The sequence below is a fragment of the Rhinoraja longicauda genome, chromosome 15 (assembly GCF_053455715.1).
Source record: "Rhinoraja longicauda isolate Sanriku21f chromosome 15, sRhiLon1.1, whole genome shotgun sequence".
Lineage (NCBI taxonomy): Eukaryota > Metazoa > Chordata > Chondrichthyes > Rajiformes > Arhynchobatidae > Rhinoraja > Rhinoraja longicauda.
The window spans coordinates 10,929,573-10,957,300 of record NC_135967.1 but is presented as its reverse complement, the minus strand read 5'-3'; the positions used below and the strand labels follow the sequence as shown (position 1 = coordinate 10,957,300).

Here is a 27,728-nt window from a genome sequence, read left to right as displayed (position 1 = left end):
GTGAAAGTGAAAGACTGACTTGGATTTTTTCAATTATTGCTGCATTTCATTCAAATGCAGTTGACACGTTTAAACAACGGAATAGTGGAGTTTAACCCAGGGTAATGGAGTCAAGAAGCAAAGGACGTAGGGTTAATGTGAGAGAGGAAAGATTTAATAGGTACTTGAGGAGCAGCTTTTTCATTCAGAGGGTGGTGGATGTATGGAACGAGTTGCCAGAGGAGGTTGTTGAGGCATGTACTATAACACCATTTAAAAGACCGTTTGGACAGGTACGTGAATAAGAAAGGTTTAGAAGGATATGGGCTAAATGCGGGCGGGTGGGAATAAAGCAGATGGGGCAACTTAGTTGACAAGTTGTGCTAAAGGGCCTACTTCCATGCTGCATTTCTAATCTAATCTCTAAACAGAAATCAAATAATTTCTTGCTTGCAGTGTTAACGCCCAAAGCTTTTGGTGCTGCATATTATCACATCTGGTAACAATGCACCGACTTTCACCTGCTGTGAAATGTTGATAAGAGACAAGCCAAGATTCAGATCCTGTTTCTTCTTATCATGCTTGATATGAATTGTCAGTCAAACCCATTCCACGCAATTGTAGAACATCAAACAGTGTCGCACAGGAACAACCCCATCTGCCTGCGATGCCTGTGCTGAACATGATGCAAAATTAAACTAAACCCTTCTGCCTGCACCTATCCATAACCCTCCATTCCCCTCATGGGGCTATCTACAAGCCTCTTAAACATCACTGTTCTATTTGCTTTCACCGCAAACCCTATCAGTGTGTTGCAGGCACCCACAAAAGATTCTGACTGGTTACCTGATCTATGCATCTTACAATTTTCTAAACTATAATCGGGACTCTTACATTTTAGAGAAAGCAATCCGAGTTTGCTCAACATTTATAATAATAATAATACATTTTTATTTTTTTTTATTTTTTTATCCATCCTGGTAAACCTCCTGCACCTCCTTGAAAGCCTCTCCATCCTTCATGTGAAGGGTAGACTAGACTGGACACAATACTCCATATAAAAGTTTTAGAGAGCATCAATTTGACTTTCAGACAATTGTTGTGTCAACTAATATATATATATACATACATATATATATATATATAATTATCAACAATAGATGTCCCAGCACTGATACCCGTGAAATACCACTGGCCACAGGAACGGCACGGTGGCGCAATGATGGACTAGTAGAGCCGCTGCCTCACAGCTCCAGGGACCAGGGTTCAATCCTAACCTCGGGTGCTGTCTGTGTGGAGTTTGCATGTCCTGCGACCATGTGGATTTCCTCCGGGTGCTCCCATTTCTTCCCACATCCCAAAGACGTGCAGGTTTCCAAGTTAATTGTCCGCGGGAAATTGCCCCGAGCGCATCGGGAGTGGATGGGAAAGTGGGATCACATAGATCACATCGAACTCGTGTGAACGGGTGAATCATTGGTTGGTGTGGAATTACCGTATCTTCCAAACAATCAAATGATTAAAGTAAGAAAAAAAACAATGATACTCCTCTACCACTACCCTTGCAATCACAGGGAGCGTATCTACACGCCCAGCACGCTCACACGCCACTGGAAACACTATCCTTGCAATCGCAGGGAGCGTATCTACACTCCAAGCCTGCTCACACACCACTGGAAACACTACCCTTGCAATCACAGGGAGCGTATCTACACTCCCAGCACGCTCACACACCACTGGAAACACTACCCTTGCAATCACAGGGAGCGTATCTACACTCCAAGCACGCTCACACACCACTGGAAATCAGGATGGAAGCCAGCTTAAGGTCCACTCACTGCCCCACTCTGGTCTCCCACAGCCGTCCTGCTAATTCACGGGGCGGCCAGATGGCACAGCGGTAGAGTTGCTGCTTTACAGCGCCAGAGACCCGGGTTCGATCCTGACCGCGGGTGCTGTCTGTACGGAGTTTGTACGTTCTCCCGTGACCTGCGTGGGTTTTCTCCAGGAAGCTCCAGTTTCCTCCCAGACAGGTTTCCGTGCTAATTGGCTTGGTATAAAAGGAAATTGTCCCTAGTGTATGTAGGATAGTGTTAGTGTGCGGGGACTGCTGGTTGGTGCGGACTTGGTGGGCCAAAGAGCCTGTTTCTGCTCTGTACCTCTAAACTAAACTAATCTAAACTAAGCTAGGGTACTGTCCAATTCACCTCTACCCTATTGCGGACATTGGACTTTGACGATGGAACTGGTGCACTCCAATGTTGAGAACGGTTTTCTGCACTATGCATCTTCCCTTTGCTCTATCTTGAGCATGGCTTGATTATATTCATGTAAAATGTTATCTGATCTGATTCAACAGCATGCAAAAACAAAACTTCTTGCTGTACCTCTGCACACGTGACAATAATAAACCTAAACCCAAACCTAGCCGACTGCTCCGGTTTCCTCCCATATTCCATTGGTAGGATAATTAGTCAATGCAAATTGCCCCTAGTAGGGGTGAGTGGCGGTAGAATCATCGAGGAGTTGACTGAGAGAGAATAGGTGACAGTGAAATAAGCAGAGAATGCATTGATGGGATTGATCTCACTCGATGGGCTGAATGGCCTCCTTGTATGTCATCAGAGCGAATGGCACTTGAGTACATAGCTCCAACATGAAGCTGAGATTAAGTAGCCTGTAAAGTATAGACTGAACTGTTCTCTTAAACCTCTGTGGTATTGTCCTTAATGCTGATGTTCATGTAATTAACTCACCTCATCAGATAGTATAGAGTCATGCAGCATGAATACAGGCCCTTCAGCCCAACTTGCCCACACCGGCCAACATGTCCCATCTACACTAGTCCCACCTGCCTGTGTTTGGCCCATATCCTTCCAACCTGTCCTATCCATGTACCTATCCAAATGATTCTTAAACATATCAAATATTACCTGCCTCAACTACCTCCTCCAGCAGCTCATTCCATACACCCACCACCCTTTGTGTGAAAAAACATTACCCCTTAGGTTCCTATTAAATCTTTCCCCCATCACCTTAAACATATGTCCTCTGGTTCTTGATTACTCTATTCTGGGCAAGAGACTTTGTGCATCTACCCAATCTATTCCTCTCATGTTTTGTACACCTCTGTAAGATCACCCCTCATCCTGCTGCTCTCCAAGGGATAGAGTCCTAGCCTGCTCAACCTCCCCCTACAGCTCAGGCCCTCGAGTCCTGGCAACATCCTCGTAAAACTTCTCTATACCCTTTGCAGCTTGACAACATTTTTCCTATAGTGCCCAAAACTGAATACAGTACTCTAAGTGCGGCCTCACCAACGTCTTATTTAGTTTTTTTTTAGTTTAGTGATACAGAGCGGAAACAGGCCCTTCGGCCCACCGGGTCCATGCCGACCAGCGATCCCTGCATATTAACACTATCCTACACACACTAGGGACATTTTTTCTTACCTGTACCAAGCCAATTAACCTACAAACCTGTACGTCTTTGGAATGTGGGAGGAAATCTGAAGATCTCGGAGAAAACCCACACAGGTCATGGGGAGAACGTACAAACTCCGTACAGACAGCACCCGTAGTCGGGATCAAACCCGGGTCTCCGGCTCTACATTCACTGTAAGGCAGCAACTCTACTGCTGCGCCACCGTGCCGTACCTATTCAAATGCAACATGATGATGGTGTATTTGTCGAACTCTGACCCCCATGTGCCTGAAGGTTAGAGTTAGCGTGCCATTGATTTGGGCATGGTTTCATTAACTCCATGTGCAGAACCCTTGGACTTCTTTGCAAGTGGACCAGTTCAGTCAATCTGGAAGGAACGCATTGACCTAGAAAAGGCTTATAAGCCAAGCTGAAAAAGCTCAAAACCTATCCAAGGGGATACCTAGACAATAGGTGCAGGAGTAGGCCATTCAGCCCTTCGAGCCAGCACCGCCATTCAATGCGATCATGGCTGATCACTCTCAATCAGTACCCCGTTCCTGCCTTCTCCCCATACCCCCTCACTCCGCTATCCTTAAGAGCTCTATCCAGCTCTCTCTTGAAAGCATCCAACGGACTGGCCTCCACTGCCTTCTGAGGCAGAGAATTCCACACCTTCACCACTCTCTGACTGAAAAAGTTCTTCCTCATCTCCGTTCTAAATGGCCTACCCCTTATTCTTAAACTGTGGCCTCTTGTTCTGGACTCCCCCAACATTGGGAACATGTTTCCTGCCTCTAATGTGTCCAATCCCCTAATTATCTTATATGTTTCAATAAGATCCCCCCTCATCCTTCTAAATTCCAGTGTATATAAGCCTAATTGCTCCAGCCTTTCAACATACGACAGTCCCGCCATTCCGGGAATTAACCTAGTGAACCTACGCTGCACGCCCTCAATAGCAAGAATATCCTTCCTCAAATTTGGAGACCAAAACTGCACACAGTACTCCAGGTGTGGTCTCACCAGGGCCCGGTACAACTGTAGGAGGACCTCTTTGCTCCTATACTCAACTCCTCTTGTTATGAAGGCCAACATTCCATTTGCTTTCTTCACTGCCTGCTGTACCTGCATGCTTCCTTTCAGTGACTGATGCACTAGGACACCCAGATCTCGTTGAACATCCCCTCTTCCTAACTTGACACCATTAAGATAATAACCTTTCTTTTCTTACTTCCAAAGTGAATACTTTCAAAATCAGCCACAATTTAGGAACAGCTCCATCCAAGACAGCAAGAAATTGCAGAGAATTGTGGACGCAGCCCAGACCATCGCACAAACCAACCTCTCTTCCACCGATCTCTTCCTTTTCTCCAGAGATGCTGTCTGACCTGCTGAGTTACTCCACCATTTTGTGTCCATCTCCCTTCCATTGACTCCATCTACACCACGCTGCCAAGGCAAGGCCGCCAGCCTAATCAAGGACCAAGCACAACCGGGTCACTCCCTCGTCTCCCTTCTCCTGTCAGGCAAGAAGTACAGAAGTCAAAAAACGCACACCTCCAGATTCAGGGACAATTTCTTCCCAGCTTTTATCAGGCAACTGAACCATCCTATCACTAACTAGAGAGCAGTCCTAAACTACTATCTACCTCATTGGAGGCACTCAGACTATCGTCAATTGGACTTTACTGGACTATCCTGCACTTAACGTTATTCCCTTTATCATGTATCTGTACACTGTGGATGGGTCTATTGTAATCATGTCTAGTCTTTCCGCTGACTGGATAGCACGCCACAAAAGTTTTTTCACTGTACCTCAGTACACGTGACACTAAACTAAACTAAAACTAAAAAACTAAAACTAAAGATGAGGTTCAATCACATCTCAATTAAACTCTTCAGCAGTGTTCCCGATTTAACACTGGGAGGGTGCATGGGTGTTTTAATGTCATTTTAACTCTTCTTCCATGATCTCTCTAGATAATAAGGAATATGATGCATATCTGTCGTACACCAAAATCGACCCTGATTCACTCACGCAGGAGAACAGGAAAGAAGAGCAATTTGCATTGGAAATACTTCCAGATGTCCTGGAGAAACACTATGGGTACAAACTATTTATTCCTGACAGGGATTTAATGCCAAGTGGAAGTAAGTGAACATCATTTATTCACGTGTTTTTATGTGTCAATTTTATATGAAGCTTTGCAGATTATTTCACAGCTTGAGTACATTAATGCAATCCTTCTGACTCATCCCTCAAGAAGGGACAACACAGTGGCATAGCAGGTAGAGATGCTGCCTCACAGTGCCGGAGATTCTGGTTCGATCCTGACCTCGGGCTCTGTCTGTGTGGTGTTTGCACATTCTTCCTGGTGACTGTGTGGGTTTCCTCTGGGTGCTCCGGTTTCCTCCCACATCCAAAAGATGTGTGGGTTTGTAGGTTAATTGTGAATTGCCCCCAAGTGTGCGGGAAGTAGATGAGATGGTGGGATAATGTAGCACTAGTGTGATTGGGCGATTGATGGTCGGCATGGACTCGAAGGGCAGAAGGGCTCCTTTCTGTGCCATATCTCTCAATCAATCAATCAGTCAATAAGATATGACTGGAATAGGAATTCATGGATCAAAACGTTTAGGAGGGATATGGGCCAAACATGAGCAAATGTATCTAGCTTAGATGAGACATCTTGGTCAGCATGGACTAGTTGGGCCAAAGGGCCTGCTTCTGTGCTGTATTGCTCTATAACTTTAAGGTATGACTGAAAATATAAAAAATATATATTTGAATGGATAAAAGAAAAGATTAAGAAATGAAAAAATGTTGTCACTTATTTGGATTATCAGCATATTAATTCATTTTAATAGTTGGCAGTTTAACTCCCAAAACTGTTTGAGAAAAGCACTTTAGTTGCTTTTTCGTTAAAGTTTAGCATTCAAAGAAAATGGATGGAAATTTGCCTCATGCCAAGTGGCCAGTCCATAATAAGTTATTTATGTGAGGCAAACTGATGATATTGCGTGGAATCCTACTTTTTTTTCACAATTGCCTCTTCTTCACTTGATGCATTGCAGTCATAATTGCAATTCAGAGCTGTCTTCCAAGGGAGGCATTCAAAGTACTAAAATACAACTCCGTTGTGGTCATTGGCTTTCTCAACTACACCTCCCTAAGCCACTTACAGTATGCCCGTCCATTGCTCTCTCAGTTTCTCAATGATTGAAAGATACAGCATGGAAACAAACCCTTTCGGCCCATCGAGTCCACATCGCCCATCGATCACCCGTTCGCACTAGTTCTACATTGTCCCATTTCCCTATGTCATCCATTCCCTGCACACGAAGGGGGTAATTTACAGAGGTCAATTAACCTGCAAACCTGCATGTCTTTAGGACGTGGGAGGAGACCGCAGCACCTGGATGAAAACCCACATGGTCAAAGGGAGATTGTGTAAACTCCGCACAGATAGCACCCGAGGTCAGGATCGAACACGGGTCTATTTCATTGTGAGGCAGTGACTCTACCAGCGGCACCACTGTGTCGCTCATCAACCTGGACACCCTCGACTTTGGAGTGTGGGAGGAAAGTGCGGCTATCAGGACTCGAGGGCCTTAGGTCTAGGGAGAGGTTGAGAAGGCTAGGACTTTATTCCTAGGAGCGCAGGAGGATGAGGGGTGATCTTATAGAGGTGTACAAGATCATGAGATGAATAGATTGAGTAAATTGCCTTTTACCCAGAGTAGGGGAATCAAGAACCAGAGGCCATAGGTGTAAGGTGAAGAGAAAAAGATTGAGTAGGAACTTGAGGGGTAACTTTTTTACACAAAGGGTAGTGGGTATATAGGACCAACTACCAGAGGAGTTAGTTAAAGCAGGTACTACCGTTATGTTTAAGGGACATTTGGACAGGTACATGGATAGGATAGGTTTAGAGGGGTATTGGTCAAGCATGGGTAGGTGGAACTAGTGTAGATGGGGCATGTTGGGTGGCATGGGCTCGTTGGGCCGAAGGGCCTGTTTCCACCCTGTATGACTATGACTTTATGTTGTGTATGAATTGATGTAGTTATTCTGGAAGAGGTGTTCCAGAGGTGGAAAGCAGAATTTGCTTTTGTGTTTGCAACACTTCTCTTCCAACTAAGTCTGGGATGATATCAGTAATAATGCCGATGGCTTATCCACTCTGTAAGACCTTTCACAGTGTGTTTCCATTATACCATGGAAGACAAAGGCAAGCTGCAAGATCAAATGAGAAATATACCAAGTGCATCCTTGGCCAAGTTCACTGCACAACACAACCTTTTCCCTTGCCCAATGATTTTACTTTCCATTTTGGAGATACAGCGTGGAAATAGGCCCACCGAGTCTGCACCAACAGTACAGTGAAAAGCTTTTGTTGTGTGTTAACCAGTCAGTGGAAAGATCATTCATGATTACAATCAAGCCATCCAGAGTGTACAGATACATTATAAAGGGAATAATATGAATAAAGTTTAGTGCAAGATAAAGCCAGTAAAGACCGATCAAAGATAGTCCAAGGGTCTCCAATAAGGTAGATAGTAGTTCAGGACTGCTCTCTAGTTGGTAGGATGGTTCAGTTTTAGTGCAACATTTAGTGCAAGGTAAAGTCCAGTAAAAGATAGCCCGATTGACATTTTACAGAATTCACAATTTTACAGAAGCAAATTAATCTACAAACCTGCACTTCTTTGGAATGTGGGAAGAAACTGGAACGCCCGGAGGAACCCCATGCAGTCACAGGGAGAACGTACAAACTCCGTACAGACAGTGCCTGAGGTCAGGATCGAACCCGGATCTCTGGCGCTGTGAGGCAGCAACTCTACCGCTGTGCCACTGTTTTATGTGTTGACTAAAATGTGACTCTGCAACTCCTGCCAACTGCAGGGAAGTTGCACAAGGCAGTTCCAAATTCTGACCACAACTCTGAGCCTTGCTCTCCTTTACACAGTGGCCTCTGGAGCTAGATTACTCAATCTTTAGAACCACTTCCCCATTCTTTACCTTTATACCTGCACAGTCTTGACCTAAGTCCATTCCCTCGTGAAGCTTTGTTCCCACTGCCTCCTCTCCACATTCTGTCAGATACTGCAAGTGGTCTCTTCTGCGCTGTGCTTTAGTTTAGTTTAGAGATATAGTGTGGAAACAGGCTTTTCGGCCCACTGTGTCTGCCCCGACCATCGATCACCCACACACTAGTTCAATTCTACATACTAGGGACAATTTACGGAGGCCACGTAACCCTTAAGCCTGCACATCTTTGGAGTGTGGGAGGAAACCGGAGCACCCAGAGAAAACCATGCAGGCACAGGGGAAACGTACAAACACCACATAGACAGCACCCTTAGTCAGGATCGAACACAGGTCTCTGGCGCTGGAAGGCACCAACTCCCGTGTATTGTTGTATGATTTTATATTTGCACTAAATATGAAAGTTACAGTAGCTACAACTGATCAATTCCTCCCTTGATTAACCAGTAATGGTGTAACAATGCTTGTTTGTTGTTAAAACAGGCAGGGGAATTATGTAAGTGAAATCTTTACATGGCCCCTTATTACCATTAAACATACCACACCTTGAAGTAGATTTTATTGGGAATATAAGTGAGAATCAAATTACACACAGTAAATTCCTGTAAACAATGTGAATGAATATATGTAACATATTCCAGATATACTGTTATATATTTCCATTACATTATACTTATTTAGTTTATTGTTGTTGTAATAATTTTGTTAGTTTTTTATTTTAAGTTATTTTATTTTATGATTGTGCTTATTTATGGTATCATTGTACTAGATGGTACGCAAAACAAAGTATTTCATTGCTGTACGGACTCATTAAGTCTTAGAGTCGTACAGCACAGAAACAGGCCCTTTGGCCTAACCTGCCCATGTCGACCAAGATGTCCCATCTGTGCTCGTCCCATCTACCCGTGTTTGGCCTATATCCTTCTAAACCTTTCCTCTCAATGTGCTTGTCCAAATGTCTTTTAAATGTTGTTATAGTACCTCGTTCCATATACCAACCACCCTTTTTGTGAAAAAGCTGCCCCTCAGGTTCCTATTAAATCCTTCTCCTCTCACCTGAAAACTCTACCTCGACTCAAAACGAAACGAAACTTTCCCCCATCCTCACATCCATTTTCAGCGAAATCTCTTGGATAATGGTGAGGGTGAAAAGCTCTGCTTCCCCTTGCTCAGATGGAGGGGGGAGAGGAGAACTGAAACAGGAGGTTTAGTTAACAAACTCAGTAATGCTTCATTGAAGTGCGTAGATCAATTCTAATCAACATGCTTACCCAACATGAGTGTTTAATGTAATACCGCAGTAATTCGATTTCAAAGGGTCCTTCAAGGAAAATGGCGAGATTTATAATCAATCATTATCAAAGCAGCTGTTGGCAGCTGCTTCCTCTAAATATCCCACTGTGCGTTGCCTCCTCAGAGAAAGCTTACTTTAATTTATCAGATGTTTGCTCCCTCTCCCTTGACTTTTACAATTGTGGCAACCGTCATTTAATTAGTTGCTTTAATTCACTCCGAACTTCTTGTTAATAGTCCAATGTTGGCAATTGTGCACACTGTAATAGGATTTCACTTCAGGCAGATGTTAATAATTCCTTGCTGTTGCTTGGGTTTAATTAAGTAACAAGCAATTCTTTCCAGTGCTGATACAACATATAGAGTAAAACTTTATTTATTCTCTGTGGAAGCAAGGAACTGTAGATGCTGGTTTACAATAAAAAGGCACCAAGTGCTGGAGTAATTCAGCAGGCCAAGCAGCATCTCTGGAGAACATGGATGGGTGACATTTTGGGTCGGGACTTTTCTTCAGAGTGATTGCAGGGGAGGGGGAAGAATGTTAGAAGAAATTAGGGTAGAACAAAGTATGGCAAGTGAAGCCACATTTAGAGTATTGTGGGTTCAGTTTTGGTCACCTTGTTATAGGAAAGATGTTGTCAAGATGGAAAGGATGCAGAGAAAATATATGAGGATATTGCCAGGACTCTAGAGTCTGAGCCAAAGGAAGAGGTTGAGCAGGCTAAGACTTTATTCCTTGGAGCGCAGGAGGATGAGGGATGATCTTATAGAGGTGTACAAGATCATGAGAGGAATAGATTGGGTAAATGCACAATCTCTTGCCCAGAGTAGGGGAATCGAGAACCAGAGGACATAGGTTTAAGGTGACGGGGGAATGATTTAATAGTTACTATAACATTGAATTGACATGTGGACACGCCATACGGATATGATAGGTTTAAAGGGAATGTGTAGGAAGGGACTGCAGATGCTGGTTTAAACCAAAGATAGACACAAAAAGCTGGAGTAACTCAGCAGGACAGGCAACATCTCTGGATAGGTGATATTTTGGGTCGGTCTGAAGAAGGGTCTCGACCCGAAAAGTCACCCATTCCTTCTCTCCAGCGATGCTGCCTGTCCCGCTGAGTTACTCCAACTTTTTGTGTCTATCTTAGGTTTAAAGGGATATGGGCTCGTGGGACTAATGTAGATGGGGCATACTGGTTGGCGTGGGCAAGTTGGGACGAAGGGCCTGTTTCCACTCTGTATGACTCTATGACTCTATGACTAATAGGTGAATCCAGGTGAGGGAGTTTTTGATAAGCAGTTGGGTTATTTATCTATGTCTCGTTCCAGCCAAATTTCATTCCACAAGCTGTTTAGTGTGTCCTCTGTGCACCAATTATAATATTTCACTGCATCAATATAGCGCTGTAATTAAAATAATGAGCAAGCAGTCTTTCAACACGTTTATAATATTCCAGTCAAGCCAATTCCCACTTGAATCTCAACTTGATAAACAAAAATCTACCCAAAAACAAGAATAGTTGTTTGCTTGGAGAACAGACAAAAATATTAGAAGAAACAAGGAACTGCAGATGCTGGTCTTCAAATAAAAGACATAAAGTGCTGGAGTAACTCAAGGGGTGAGGTAGTATCTCTGGAGATCATGGATGGGTAATGTTTCAGGTCAGGACCCTTCTTCAGACTGAACACGCTTGACTCTTGATGAAGGGTTCTGTCCCGAAACGTCACCATGTTCTCCAGAGATACTGTCTGACCCATTGGGTTATTCCAGCACTTTGTGTCTTGACAGAAATATTACTTAATATTAATATTAAGTTATCTTCTTAGGTTAAAATGAAAAGAACTCCCAACTTTATTCTTTGACAAGAGATCGATGGGGGGATGCGGGAGGGTGGGTGCAGGCAGTGATGATGGAGGGCATTGCTGGGGAAGACAAGGCTATGTGACCACAATGCGTATTTGACCCACTACCAAGCCTCTACAGTTCAGCTGCTCATGGTCAATAGGCAACAGTCCATGTCAAGTGACCACAATGGTCAGGCTGCTGCAGGGCCTCCAGCCGTTGCCTTCCTCAGACATCTGGATCGACCAGCGAACCGATGTCCCTCTCCTCACCCATCCACCATTGTGCCCCTGAGGTTCCTCCTGCAGCCGACCTTGAGGGCGCGGTAGGCTAGACTCCGGTTCACTCTCCCATCAGATTTTTTTCTTGTGTCTGCATTCACCGAGCTCCCAACTCTCCAGTCTCTGGTCTTCGGGGGACAAGAAGGGGCCGGCTTGGCGGTTCCCCCTGCAGCCTGCAGCCCACCGGGTCTTGTGCGTCCAGCTGCGTGGCCCGACGGGTCTTTGAGCCAACCACCGAGGTTGGTGTATATTGACCTGTCATTGATGCGCCCGGTCTCCCTGCAGTCTCACGGCTTTTTCCGTGCCTTGCACCTCTTTAAATACAGCTAGATATGATCAAAATCCTCATCATATTGTGTGTGGGAACACCTATGTAATCAGCCTGGAAGATAAAGAGCCGGCACTGTGCGTCCTCTCTGCTTTTACACGGGGCAATTTTATTTTGCAACCGGATCATTTCCACAAGTTGGTGTCCTTACAGCGGACAGCTGAAGCACCAAGATAAAGGGAGCAGCTTTTTCTGAAGGAAAAACTGAAAGCATATCAGGATGCAGGAAAGTCACACGTTAATACTATTTCAATGTCGTTGCCGGAGCAGGCAAGGACTAACGCCAATCACCAACTGCACTCCTCTCAACAACGAACAAGGTGCTTTTCGTTGAGTTGCAGAAATTTTGCAACGGAATATTTGAAAAGTAGTAGAAGTCTATTTATTTCCCGACACTTATAAATAAAGGATGAACGACATCTGCTACAGGATTACAGCAGCCAGATTCAGGGACAGTTTCTTCCCGGCTGTCATCAGGCAACTGAACCATCCACTCTCCAACTAGGGAGCGGTCCTGACCCCCCCTCAACCTCATCAGAGACCCTCGGACTATCCATAACCAGTCCTTACTGGACTTCATCTTGTGCTAAACATTATTCCCTTTATTGTGTATCCATACACTGTGGACAGCTCGATTATGATCATGTATAGTCTTTCCACTGACTGAATAACATGCAACAAAAAGCTTATAACTGTATAAAACTGTAATAAAATTGCCATGGAAGCCAATTAATTCCAGGGATCCAATAGAAACATTTCTGCAGAAATCCAGAGACAACTGAAGATGCTGGAAGCATGCAAGGTTCTGAAGGATATGGCCCAAACACTAACAGGTGGGACGAGTTTTGATGGGGAATCGTGGTTGATGAAACAGGCAGAATCCCCCCATCTATTGATTGTTAATAGCAGCAATTGAAATCTTGACAATTATTTTTTTTTTCTTTTAACTTTTTAAATGAAATTATTAATATCTGCCTTTCAGCCAGAGATATTTTAGTTTAGTAGATGTCACTGCAGGGCCATATGATTCATTATTGTGGATAACTCTTTGAGTTAGCTCATGTTTGTGCTACCTTTAGCAGATTAAAATTGACAGATGTTTCGGCCTCAAGACTTTCAACTTGTGTGCTTGCTTTACTAATAGTTTAACATTAGCGTTCCTTCCATTCCTTACCAATTAAGTGATATGACAGTGTAGGAAAATAACTGCAGATGCTGGTACAAATCGAAGGTATCACAAAATGCCGGAGTAACTCAGCCGGGTCAGGCAGCATCTCTGGAGAGAAGGAATGGGTGACGTTTCGGGTCGAGACCCTTCTTCAGTCTGAAGACCCGAAACGTCACCCATTCCTTCTCTCCAGAGATGCTGCCTGACCCGTTCAGTTACTGCAGCATTTTTGTGATACAAGTGATAAGACAGTGTTCCTCTCATTCCCGAGTTCCTCTCATTCGAGTATTGAGGTTGTGAGGTCATGCTGCAGTTATGTACAATGTTAGTGAGGCCACGTTTAGAGTATTGGGTTCAGTTTTGGTCACCATGTTACAGGAAAGATGTTGCCAAGCTGGAAAGTGGGCAGAAAAGATTTACTAGGATGTTGCCAGGACTCGAGGGCCTGAGCTATTGGAAGAGGTTGAGCAGGCTAGGACTTTATTTCTTGGAGTGCAGGAGGGTGAGGGGTGATCTTATAGAGGTATACACAATTATGAGAGGAAGAGATCGAGTCAATGCACAGCCTTTTGCCCAGAGTAGGGGAATTGAGAACCAGATGACATTGGTTTAAGGTGAGGAGAAAAGGATTTAATAGGAACCTGAATGGTAACTTTTTGACATAAAGGCAGATGAGATTGGTTTAACTAGGAATCATGTTCAGCACAAACATTGTAGGCCGAAGGGCCTTTTCCTGTGCTGTACTGTTCTATGGTCTATATGTGAGATGAAATTATTGAAGAGTTGTGAATTGTGAAGTCAGAGGAAGGAATGTAGGGGGATACAATAATAGAACCCAAGATAAAAGGGAAATTTGCATTTCTCTGTCAATTCCTATGATGTGGACTGATCTAAAGCTAATAAGATACTCCTTGATGTACTGTTACAAGGATAGTTTGAGATGAGTGCGGTAAGAATTGGAAGCTGTGGAATTCATCGCCACAGACAGCTGTGGAGGCCAAGGCATTGGGTATTTTTAAAGTGGTGATTGATAAGTTCTTGATTAGTAAGGACTGCAGAGATACAGCGTAGAACCAGGCCCTTCGGCCCATCGAATCCGTGCCGAACAGCAATCACCTCTGACACTGGCACCATCCCGCACACTAGGGACAATTTACAATTTGAACTAAGCCAATTAAACAACAAACCTGCGTGTCTTTAGAGTGTGTGAGGAAAGCGGGGAAATCCCATGTGGTCACAGGGAGAATCTACAAACCCTGCACAGACAGCACCCATAGCCAGGATCAAACCCGGGACTCTGGCGCTGTAAGGCAACAACTCTACTGCTGCGTCACTGGGGCGCCCTAAGGGGATCAAAGGTTACGGGGCGAAGGCAGGAGAATGGGGTTGAGAGGGAAACAATAATTTAGCCATGATCGAATGGCGGTGCAGACTCGATGGGCTGACAGTCTGATTCTGCTCCTATGACATGCCTTATTTCATGGTTGAGGATATCCACTGTATAAAGAAGAAGTGTTCCTTTTCATTACCCGTTCACCATCTCACTAATCACTAAAACCAATGTGAACCAATAGCCAAGGAGAGTGACGCTATCAGAGCCAAAATGGCCTCTCATTTCATAGAAGCTTGGTTTATATTTAATGCTGGCCAGCGCTTTTCTTTGTAGACATAAAGATGCCAGGACGCCTATCACGTTGGTGTCTATGATCATCGTCTTATAAGCCTACTTTAGTCGTTTCAGGGTCTGACCGTCTCAGTTAATTAATAGTTTATTTTGAAACTTTTGTGATCTTTTTTGTAATATAAAAAATGTGAAAATTTGAAAATCTAGCTTTTAATATTTTCGAGGTGCCAGAACGCCATTACTGGAATGTAGCATCACAAACAAAGTACTGACCCTGGGCAAAACGAGCTCCAGCATTCCACTCCGTGTCTTACTATGACTGAGTGCGTTTTCTCCTCCGGGTGCTCCGATTTCCTCCCACATCCCAAAGATGTGCAGGTTTGGAGGTTTATCGGCCCTCTGTAAATGAGTGTGTAGGGAGTGGATGCGAAAGTGGGATAACGTAGAATTAGTTAGTCTGAACAGGTGATCGATGGTCGGCGCGGACTCGCTGGGCTGAAGGGCATGTTTCCGTGCTGCTTCTATCAGCTTTAAACCAAGCAGCAGAATATGCTTACAGCTCTGCAGCAGCCGAAAAATCCAATCCCCGCTCTCCAAAACACTCAATCCTATGTGTAAGAAAATAACTGCAGATGCTGGTACAAATCGAAGGTTTTTATTCACAAAATGCTGGAGTAACTCAGCAGGTACCAGGCAGCATCTCAGGAGAGAAGGAATGGGTGACGTTTCGGGTCGAGACCCTTCTTCAGACTGATGTCAGGGGGGAAGAAGGATATAGGTGGAGACAGGAAGACAGTGGGAGATCTGGGAAGGGGGAGGGGAAGAGAGGGACAGAGGAACTATCTAAAGTTGGAGAAGTCAATGTTTATACCGCTGAGCTGCAAGCTGCCCAGGCGAAATATGAGGTGCTTTTCCTCCAATTTCCGGTGGGCCTCACTATGGCACTAGAGGAGGCCCATGACAGAAAGGTCAGACTGGGAATGGGAGGGGGAGTTGAAGTGCTCAGCCACCGGGAGATCAGGTTGGTTAAGGCGGACTGAGCGAAGGTGTTGAGCGAAGTGTTCGCCGAGCCTGCGTTTGGTGCTGCTCTAGATGTCAACTTCTTTACATCGGCGAAAGCAAACGCAGGCTCAGCAATCGCTTCGCTTGCAGCCCAGCGATATGAACATTGACTTCTCCAACTTTAGATAGTTCCTCTGTCCCTCTCTTCCCCTCCCCCTTCCCAGATCTCCCACTCCCATGACATCAGTCTGAAGAAGGGTCTCGACCCGAAACGTCACCCATTCCTTCGCACCCATAGTCTAACGTGTCCAACCCCTTAATAATCTTATACGTTTCAATAAGATCTCCTCTCATCCTTCTAAATTCCAGTGTATACAAGCCTAGTCGCTCCAGTCTTTCAACATATGACAGTCCCGCCATTCCGGGAATTAACCTAGTAAACCTACGCTGCACGCTCTCAATAGCAAGAATATCCTTCCTCAAATTTGGAGACCAAAACTGCACACAGTACTCCAGGTGCGGTCTCACTAGGGCCCTGTACAACTGCAGAAAGACCTCTTTACTCCTAAACTCAACTCCTCTTGTTATGAAGGCCAACAGTCCGTTGGCTTTCTTCACTGCCTGCTGTACCTGCATGCTTCCTTTCAGTGACTGATGCACTAGGACACCCAGATCTCGTTGTCCGTCCCCTGTTCCTAACTTGACACTATTCAGATAATACTCTGCCTTCCTATTCTTACCACCAAAGTGGATAACCTCACACTTATCCACATTAAACTGCATCTGCCATGCATCCGCCCACTCACACAACCTGTCCAAGTCACCCTGCAACCTCATAGCATCTTCCTCACAGTGACTGGTAGAATCCGGGAAACTTGATGGGTGTGTAGGGATAATAGATACAGGGGAAAGTAGTGAGGAAATGGATTGCACTGGGGATGACCTGGGGTTGACTCGATGGGCTGAAATGATCTCCTGCGCAGCAAGAAAATATGAAAGCATGGATTGATAAATGCGTGAAAGATGGAGATTTTTGTAGGTATATGTGTAAGAATGGGAGATAAATATATGGACGTATATCTGTGGGGGTGGCATGGTGGCGCAGGGGTAGAGTTGCTGCCTTATAGCACCAGAGACCAGGGTTTGATCACCTGTTTCCGCACTGTATCTCTATCCTAAACAAAACTGAATATGTTTATACCTTTCCTATAATTTTGAATTTTTAAATTACATTTAATTAATTGACACTCAAGAGATTGTTACTTTTAGTTTTTAGTTTCAGAGATGCAGCATGGAATCCAATCCTTCGGCCCACTGATTCCATGCCGACTATCGGTCGCCAATTCATACCAATTCAATGTGATCCCACTTTCTCATCCACTTCCTACATATTAGAGGCAATATTTACAGAGCTTAATGCCGGTTTTAACCTGCTGGATCTTCTGAATCTATCTCCTTTACTTTAGGTTGGAGACACAGCATGGAAGCAGGCCCTTCAGCCCACCGAGTCTATGTCGACCAACGATCGCCCATTCACACTAGTTCCCTGTTATCCAACTTTCTCAGCTCCCTCCTACACATTAGGGGCAATATTTACAGAGCCTAATTAACCTACAAACCTGCACATCTTTAGGATTTGGGAGGAAACCGGAGCACCTGGAAGAAACACATGCATTTACAAGGAGAATGTGCGAACTCCACAAACAGACAGCACCCCAGATCAGGATTGAACCCAGGTCTCTGGTGCAGTGAATCAGCAGCTCTACCAACTGTGCCATTGCACAGCCCTTGAGATAAACATGCCTGGACTGAGTGAATATGGATTGAGAATTTGACAATGGTAAAAAAATGAAATTGCAACAGGCTATAGATAACCTGTTCATCTCAGGACGGATGGCTATTATTAAGGGAATGCCATAAGTGTCGGTACTTCGGACTCAGTTACTTACAACCCACATTGATAACTTAGAATGGGAGACCAAATGTAACATATCAGTGTTTATTGATGGCACAGAGCTGGATGGGAAGGGAAGGACTAGAGAGGAAGCAAACAATAAAGTTGCTATATAAAATCATGAGGGGCATAGATAAAATGCAGTATTATAGTCTTTATTATAGGGTGGGTGTGTCCAAAACTAGCGGCAAAGTTATAAAGTAAGAGGGGAAAGATTCAAAGCGGTCCTGAGAGGCAAGTTTTTCACGCAGAAGGTGACGGATATTTGGAACGGGGTAGTAGAGGCACATCCAGTTACAACCTTTAACAGACATTTTTAGGACTGAGATGAGGAATAATGTTTTCACCCAGAGAGTTGTGAATCTGCCACAGAAAGCAGTGGAGACCAATTCACTGGGTGTTTTCAAGAGAGAGTTAGATTTAGCTCTTGGGGCTAAAGAAATCGAGGAATATGGGGTAAAAGTAGGAATGGGGTACTGGCTCGAAGGGCCGAATGGCCTACTCCTGCACCTATTTTTCTATGTTTTCTATATGGATTGGAAAGGTTTAGAGGGATATGGGCCAAATGCAGGCAGGCGGGACTCGCTCTAAGAGACAACTTGTTCGGCAGGTTGATAAGTTGGGCCAAATAGCCTGCTGTATAACTATGATTCCAGGTTGAGAAGTAGATGGGAGGTTAAGTGTTTTGAGTAATTTGAGGCATTTTGATTTCACCGTGGGTTGTGAAATTATTCACTTGGATAGAAAAAAAAGGCAAAACAGAATTATTTATTTGAAGGTGAGAAGCCAAGAAATGTTAATATTTGGAGGGATTTGAATATCCTTGTACATAAATCACAGCAAAGTAACGTAGTGTATTGGGCTTTAATGGCAGTATACAAATAACGATTTCTTGCTGCAATCAGAGAATGGTTACGTTACTGGAGCAATATCTTAAGGTCTTGTCTATTGATCCAGTTGGGAAATGCAAATTCAGGCAATTAAATAGATCTTGAATAAAAGCTATCACAAAATGCTGGAGTAACTCAGCGGGTCAGGCAACATCTCTGGAGAGAAGGAATGGGGTACGTTTCGGGTCGAGACCCTTCTTCAGACTGATGTCAGGGCGGGTGGGACAAAGAAAGGATATAGGTGGAGACAGGAAGACAGTGGGAGAACTGGGAAGGGGGAGGGGAAGAGAGGGACAGAGGAACTATCTAAAGTTAGAGTAGTCAATGTTCATACCGCTGGAGTGTAAGCTGCTCAAGCAAAATATGAGGTGCTGTTCCTCCAAATTCCGGTGGGCCTCACTATGGCACTGGAGGAGGCCCATGACAGAAAGGTCAGACTGGGAGTGGGAGGGGGAGTTGAAATGCTCGGCCACCGGGAGATCAGGTTGGTTAAGGCAGACTGAGCGAAACGATCACCGAGCCTGCATTTGGTTTCGCCGATGTAAAGAAATTGAAATTTAGCGCAGTGTATACAATAGATGAGGTTGGAGGAGGTGCAGGTGAACCTCTGCCTCACCTGGAAAGAGTGTTTGGGTCCTTGAATGGACTCGAGGGGGGAGGTAAAGGGACAGGTGTTGCATCTCCTGTGGTTGCAGGGGAAAGTGCCTGGGGAAGGGGTGGTTTGAGTAGGAAGGGACGAGTGGACCAGGGAGTTACGGAGGGAATGGTCTCTGCAGAAAGCAGAAAGGGGAGGAGATGGGAAGATGCGCCCAGTAGTGGGGGTGACGGAAATGTTGGAGGATGATTTGTTGGATACGCTGGCTGATGGAGTGGAAGGTGAGGAAAAGGGGGACTCCATCCTTGTTACGAATGGGGGGAGGGGGAGCAAGAGCGGAGCTGCGGGATAGAGAAGAGGCCCTAGTGAGTGCCTCATATGAAAAGGAAGAAGGGATGCCCCGTTTCCTAAAGAATGAGGACATCTGTGATGCCCTAGTGTGAAACACCTCATCCTGGGCGCAGATGCGGCGTAGACGGAGGAATTGGGAGTAGGGGATAGACTTTTTGCAGGAGACCGTGTGGGAAGAAGTGTAGTCAACATCTAACATCTAAAAGCTAACATCTAAAACAATGACTGTGACACAAATGAATTGGCACAGAAGCTAGACTGTTTCACGAATACTCCAGGGAAGGAAAATTGCCATCCTGATCTATGCTGGACGACGTGACTCTGTACACACCATCAACATTGATACCTCTCAATGGCCTTCTGACAGGGGTGGCACGGTGGTGCAGCAATAGAGTTGCTGCCTTACAGTGGCGGAGACCCAGGTTTGATCCTGATTACGGGTGCAATCTGTACAGAGTTTACATGTTTTTCCTGGAACTGCATGGGTTTTCCCCAGGTGCTTCGGTTTCCTCCCACACTCCAAAGACTTACTGGTTTGTAGGTTAATTTAGCTTTGGGGAAAAATTGTAAATGTCCCTAGTGTGTAGAATAGTGCTAGTGTATGGGGATTACCGCTCAGTGTGTACTTGGTAGGCCTGTTTCCACATTGTATAATTAAACCAAACGAAACTAAATGGCATGCCCCCAACTTCAAGTGTAGTTTTAGGTTTAATTTTAGAGATACAGCATGGAAACAGGCCCTTTTTGCCCACCGCGTCCATGCCAACCAACGACCAGCGATCACCCATACACTAATTCTATCCACACACAAGGGAACATTTACGGAAGCTAATCAACCAACAAACCCGCACGTCTTTGGAATGTGGGAGGAAACCGAAGCACCGGTGAAAACCCAAGCAGTCATAGGGAGAATGTAAATATTCTGTGCAGACAGCACCTGTGGTCGGGATCGAACTAGGATCGAGGTCAAATGTCCTGCAAACTTGCACATCTTTGGAAGGTGGGAGGAAACCGGAGCAGCCGGAGAAAACCCATGTGGTCACAGGGAGAACGTACAAAATCCATACAGACCACACCTGTAGTTAGTATACCACCCGGCTCTCGAGCGCTGTAAAGCAGCAACTCGACCGTGCGCCACTGTGCCGCCATTACATTGTTTAAGGATGGAAAATAAATACCAATGACATCCATGTCCTATAAATATATAATAATCATAAAAAAACTTGGATGAAGCCATATCTGGGATACAATGTACGTTTTTTGTTCTCCTGATGTAAGTAAGGATATACCTGAATGAGTTGAAAGAAGGTTCATGGGATTAATCCTGGGATCAGAGGATGGTCAACAGGAACACCATGAGATTCTTTGCTTGGTTACAGTTGCTATATACATGCAAACTGATGTTGCTGATGCAAAATAATTTCATTGTTGTAAATTATACAGTTGTCCACCATGGAAACACATCATTTGAAAACCATTTCATGTACAAGACATCAGTGAGGCCACATTGTTTAGTTTAGTTTAGAGGTACAGCGTGGAAACAGACCCTTCGCACTATCACTTTCCTACACACTGGGGGGCAATGTGCAATCTTTACTGAAGCCAACCAACAAACCTGCACTGTACATCTTTGGAGTGTGGGAAGAAACCGGAGCACCTGGTGAAAACCCACGTGATCACAGACAGCACCTGTAGTCGGGATCGAACCTGGGTCTCTAGCGCTGTGGGGCAGTAACTCTACCGCTGCACACATTGTGTTCAGTTTTGGTCAGCCTACTCTAGGAAGGATGACGTTAAGCTGTAAAGGGTGCAGAGAAGATTTACCGCAAGGCTCAGTGCTGGGACCCCAGTTATTTACAGTGTATATTAATGATTTGGACGAGGGAATTGAATGCAACATCTCTAAGTTTGCGGATGACACGAAGCTGGGTGGCAGTGTTAGCTGCGAGGAGGATGCTAGGAGGCTGCAGAGTGACTTGGGTAGATTAGGCGAGTGGGCAAATGCATGGCAGATGCAATATAATGTGGATAAATGTGAGGTTATCCACTTTGGCGGCAAGAACAGGAAAGCAGAGTATTACCTGAATGGTGACCGATTGGGAGAAGGGGAGATGCAACGTGACCTGGGTGTCATGGTGCACCAGTCATTGAAAGCAAGCATGCAGGTGCAGCAGGCAGTGAAGAAAGCGAATGGTATGTTGGCATTCATAGCAAGAGGATTTGAGTTTAGGAGCAGGGAGGTTCTGCTGCAGTTGTACAGGGCCTTGGTGAGACCGCACCTGGAGTATTGTGTGCAGTTTTGGTCTCCTAACCTGAGGAAAGACGTTCTTGCCTTAGAGGGAGTACAGAGAAGGTTCACCAGATTGATCCCTGGGATGGCGGGACTTACATATGAGGAAAGACTGGATAGACTGGGCTTGTACTCGCTGGAATTTAGAAGACTGAGGGGGGATCTTATAGAAACATATAAAATTCTTAAGGGGTTGGAGAGGCTAGATGCGGGAAGATTGTTCCCGATGTTGGGGGAGTCCAGAACCAGGGGTCACAGCTTAAGGATAAGGGGGAAGTCTTTTAGGACCGAGATGAGAAAACATTTCTTCACACAGAGAGTGGTGAGTCTGTGGAATTCTCTGCCACAGAAGGTAGTTGAGGCCAGTTCATTGGCTATATTTAAGAGGGAGTTAGATGTGGCCCTTTTTGCTAAAGGGATCAGGGGGTATGGAGAGAAGGCAGGTACAGGCTACTGAGCTGAATGATCAGCCATGATCATATTGAATGCCGGTGCAGGCTCGAAGGGCCGAATGGCCTACTCCTGCACCTATTTTCTATGTTTCTATGTTTCTATGTTACCAGGATGTTGCTAGGACTCGAGGGCCTGAGCTATTGGGAGAGGTTGGGCAGGTTAGGAGTTTCTTCTTTGGAGCGCAGGAGGCTGAAAGGTGATCGTTTGGAGGTATATACATTCATAAGGGGAAGGTATAGCGTGAATGGACAGACTTTTACCCAGGATAAGGAAATCAAGATGAGAGAGGAAAGATTTCATAAGAACCAGAGTGGAAACTTTTTCACTCAGAGGTAGGTATATGGAACAAGTTACCAGAGGAGGTGGTTGAGTCAAATACTATAACAGCATTTAAAATACACTTGGACAGGTACACAGATAGGAAAGGTTTAGTAAGTAACGCAAGTAAATGGGACTAGCTTAAATGGAACATTTTGGTCGGCATGAATTGGGCCAAAGGGCCTGTTTCCATGCTGTATTACTCAAGGACTAAATTTAAATTATACATTTCTGTTATTTTTTGGACCTGCACATGCACTTTCTATCCTTTTATCGACTCGTTGAACAGATTCCCCGCAGCTTCGTAAAAACACTCATGGGGAAATTTCTTTCAGCGCACGAGAAAGTAAACTTGCACGTGTGAGTTAATTATTTAGCGCAAGTAAACCATGTGGGACACATAACATTATTATGGCAACACTCCAAATTTCACAAAGTTAATTTGGAGTTACAGGATAATGACTACCTTCTAATTAACAAAGTTAATTCTCCGTGGCATATTTCATTAATTTGTTTATAGGTAAAGATAAATCGGAATTTCTTGTTTAAAATAATTGTTTATTGATCAATCTCTCACAAAGTCGGGGTGTAATGAAACACCTCCATTTATTGTAAGTACGGCCTCAACAGCATTGAAGAAACTGAAACATACACTGTGCCCTCTCTGATACCTTAAACAGGTAATCCCTCCACTGCCAACACACAATCCAGCTCCTGGGCCTGGCCAAGCTGGCCATCCGCGACTCACGGCACCAGGCTGAAGAGGGCTCTGCCTGAGCCAACTGCCTACCCCTTTTCCGGGGTTACGTCCGCGCCCGGGTGGTGTTGGAGAGGGACTACTCGCTGTCCACGGGCACCCTAGGGGATTTCAGGGACCGTTGGGCACCGCGGGGGATTGGATGTATCCTGGATAGGGATTGTAATATAATTGTATAATAGTTTCAATTGGTATATTTGTTTGTATAGTATTCTGGTGGTGGGTTCTGTTTTGGTTTTATTGGTAAAATATTATTTTAATATTTGAATAAATATTTTAGATTTAAAAAGCAAAAAAAAAAACACACTGTTCCAAAACACATTTTGGATATGTTTGGCACAGTGGTGCAGCGGTAGAGTTGCTGCCTTACAGCGCCAGAGACCTGAGTTTGATCCTGACTCCAGGTGCTGTCTGCGTAGAGTTTGTACGTTCTCCCTGTGACCGCGTGGGTTTTCTCCGGGTGCTCCGGTTTCTTCCCACATTCCGGTTTGTAGATTAATTGGCTTCTGTAAATTGTCCCTAGTGTGTAGGATGAAACTAGTGAATGGGTGCTCAGTGTTTGGTGTGGGCCGAAAGGCCTGTCTCTGTGCTGTATCTCTAAATCTAAAACTGCAAACTAAAACATTGAAGCACTAGGAAGCAGTTAAAAACAAATGTAAACCATTAATTACATTAATTCAAGGAGGAGCTTCTTCCCCTCTGTTATCAGGCTTCTGAACAGTCCTTCATAAGCTAACGTACTGCCCGATTCACCACTGCCCCATCATGATCATTAGACTGTATCTATGGAACTGATGCGCTAATATACTGAGAACTATATTCTGTACTCTGTATCTTCCCCTTTGCTCTACCTGTTGTATTTGAATTTGATTTGTTTGTATTGTATGTATGGTCTCTCTGATCTGCTTGGCCAGCATGAGCACAGCTTTTCACTGAAACTCAATACACATGACAACAATAAACCTGAATGTAAATTAATTAATTATCAAACTAATTATCTTTTTTCCTCCTGATTTCCCGGTTGGGAAATCAAGTGAATGAGAATTCCAGTCTTGTGTCAGGACTGGTTGGTCAGGGATACCAACACGACTGGGCTCTGCAGGGAGCCTGGTGGTCGAAAGGAGTGACACACTGAAGGCAGGATCCCAGTCTGAAGAAGGACTCCGACCCGAAGTGTCACTTCTTCCTTCCCTTCATTGATGTTGCCCGACCCGCTGAGTTATTTAGTTTGGTTATTTTGTGTATTTTACCGAGGTACAGTGAAAAGCTTTTGCTTGCGAGCTACCCAGTCAAAGAAAAGCCTATATATGATTACAATCAAGCCGTCCACAGTGCGTGGATAAAGGATAATGAGTGCAACATTTAATGCAAGATAAAGTCCGATAACGTCTGATTAAAGATCATTCAAAGGTCTCCAATGAGGGAGATGGGAGGTCAGGACCACACACTAGCTGATGAGAGGATGGTTCAGTTGCCTGATTACAGCTGAGAAGAAACTGTCCCTGAATCTGGAGGTACTGTATGTGTTTTTATAGTTCTATGCCTCTTGGCTGGTGGAAGAGGGAGCGAGTGGGGTAAGACTGGTCTTTGATTATGCTGATGGTTTTGCCCAGGCAATTTGAAGTCTAGTTTAAGTTCCAGCACTTTGTGGTTTAGTCAAGATTCCAGCACCTGCAGTTCCTTGTGTCTGTCCCCATAATTAAATGTCGGAGCTATTTCCCTGGCAGCATCTGAATGCCAGAAGCAATGGCCATTTTGATACAGCATGTTGCGTTTAATATGTACAATGGATAACTAATATCATACTGACCAGAATTCAGAACTGTAGATAATGTTCAGAAAATCAAGAATCTTACAAAATAAAGTGCTGGAGTAACTGAGCAGGTCAGGCAGTATCTCTGGAGAACATGATTAGATGGTTTCGGGTCGGACTCTGAAGATAGGTCCCGACCTGAAATGTCAGCCTATCGAAGTTGAGACTGAAGAACGGTCCCAACCCAAAACATTGCCTATCCATGTTCTCCAGGATTGGTACTATCGCAATGCTTAAGGAACATTTGGACGGGTACAGAGATAGGACAGGCTTAGAGGGATATGAGCCAAATGCAGGCAGATGAGACGAGTGTAGATGGGACACATTGGTTGGTATGGGCAAGTGGGGACTCCATGAGATGCTGCCTGACCTGCCGAGTTACTCCAGTGCTCTGTGTCTTTTTTTTGTAAACGAGCATTTGCAGTTTGGTGGGTCTGCATTCCACACAAAGTGTTACTTTGTAACTCCCTGTTTTTGTTAGTCAAATCTTCGAAGTCAAACTAGCTGGACAATGTTATCCACGATAGGACAACACTGGAATGTGCCGAGACTCGGAAAGTGCAAACAGTTTAGACTTCCTTAGATAGATACAAAAAGCTGGAGTAACTCAGCGGGTCAGACAGCATCTCTCGAGAAAAGGAATAGGTGACATTTCGAGTCAAGGCCCTTCTTCAGACTGGGTCTGAAGAAGGGTCTTGACCTGAAACGTCACCCTATCCTTTGCCCCAGAGATGCTGTCTGACCCGTTGAATTACTCCAGGTTTTGGTGCTGTTTATCTTCAGTTTAAACCAGCATCTGCAGTTCCTGCCTACACGTTTAGATTTCCTTGACTTGTAATATTCTCTGCAGAAACAATTGAAGGAAATGGTATTCATTGCTTATGTTGGAGAAAAATCCTTTTTGTATTTTAAGTTTATTTCAGATCTTTTGTGACCCAACCGATATTATTAAATTATTGGAATGAGAAGGATCATTCTACTATGAATATCCAAAGCTTGATTCTCTCGTGAAAATTGCTCACTGTTAGCACACTGTCAGATTCTGATTGTTAAAGGATTGATTTCAGCTCAATCCTCAAAGCATTAGCATTTAAATGGATAAAGCAGCACTAAGGTAGATGTTGAGGTAAATTGGCATTGTTATTAGACTTTAAAGATACAGTGTGGAAACAGATTCTTTGGCCCACCAAGCCTGTGCCAACCAGCAATCATACATCTGTGCCCTATACACTAACACTATCCTACACAACACTAGGGACAATTTACAATTTCCAGAAGCCAATTAACCTAGCATTCTGTGTGTCTTTGGAGTGAGAGAGGAAACCAGAGCACCCGGAGAAACCCACATGGTCACAGGGAGAACGTACAAACTCCGAAGATAGACAGAAAATGTTGGAATAACTCAGCGGGACAGGCAGCATCTCTGGAGAGATGGAATGGGTGACATTTCGGGTCGAGACCCTTCCTCAGACTGATGTCAGGGGAGAGGGAGATACATAAATAAGGAGGTGTAAGGTGCGAAAATAGGACAAAGGGAATGAGATCAAGGAAAATGTAGAATAGATCATTGTTAGCTGGGAGTTGGCTGTTTTTTAAAATTTTTGTTCAAAGCAAACAGAGATAAAAAAATGTAATCGGAGACAGTAAGACTGGTCTTAAGGATAGCGGAGTCAGGGGGTATGGAGAGAAGGCAGGAACGGGGTACTGATTGAGAATGGTCAGCCATGATCACATTGAATGGCGGTGCTGGCTCGAAGGGCCGAATGGCCTCCTCCTGCACCTATTGTCTATTGTCTAATGTCTATAGAACTGGTAAGGGGGAGGGATGGAGAGGGAGGGAAAGCAAGGATTATTTGAAGTTAGAGAAGTCAATGTTCATACCACTGGGATGTTAGCTGCCCAAGCGAAATATGAGGTGCTGCTCCTACAATTTGCGCTGGGCTTCACTCTGACAATGGAGGAGGCCTAGGACAGAAAGGTCAGTGTGGGAATGGGAGGGGAAGTTAAAGTGTTTAGCAACCAGGAGATCAGGTAAGTTTAGGCGGACTAAGCAGAAGTGTTCAGTGAAACGATCGCCGAGCCTGCGCTTGGTCTCACCGATATAATAGGAGTCCAAACTTGGAACAGCGGATATAGCAGATAAGGTTGGAGGAGGTGCAAGTTTTCGGGACAAATGTTGCATCTCCTACGATTGCAGGGGAAAGTACCTGGGGAGGGTGTGGTTTGGGAGGGAAGGAACGAGTTGACCAGGGAGTTGCACAGAGAACTTTATCTACTGCATCTGCTCCATTCCCAGTCCAATTTTCA

At 44.6% G+C, this 27,728-nt stretch overlaps 1 protein-coding gene across 3 annotated transcripts in view; it reads left to right on the top strand.

Annotated features, from left to right (window-relative positions):
- The window catches only part of il1rapl2 (interleukin 1 receptor accessory protein-like 2), an 806,853-nt gene that overhangs the window by 769,157 nt on the left and 9,968 nt on the right, over window positions 1–27,728 (top strand). For all 3 annotated transcript variants that reach the window (XM_078412191.1, XM_078412190.1, XM_078412192.1), the window contains one exon: window positions 5,386–5,556. In XM_078412191.1, coding sequence (XP_078268317.1) covers window positions 5,386–5,556 — 171 coding nt within the window. The remainder of the gene's footprint in view (window positions 1–5,385; window positions 5,557–27,728) is intronic.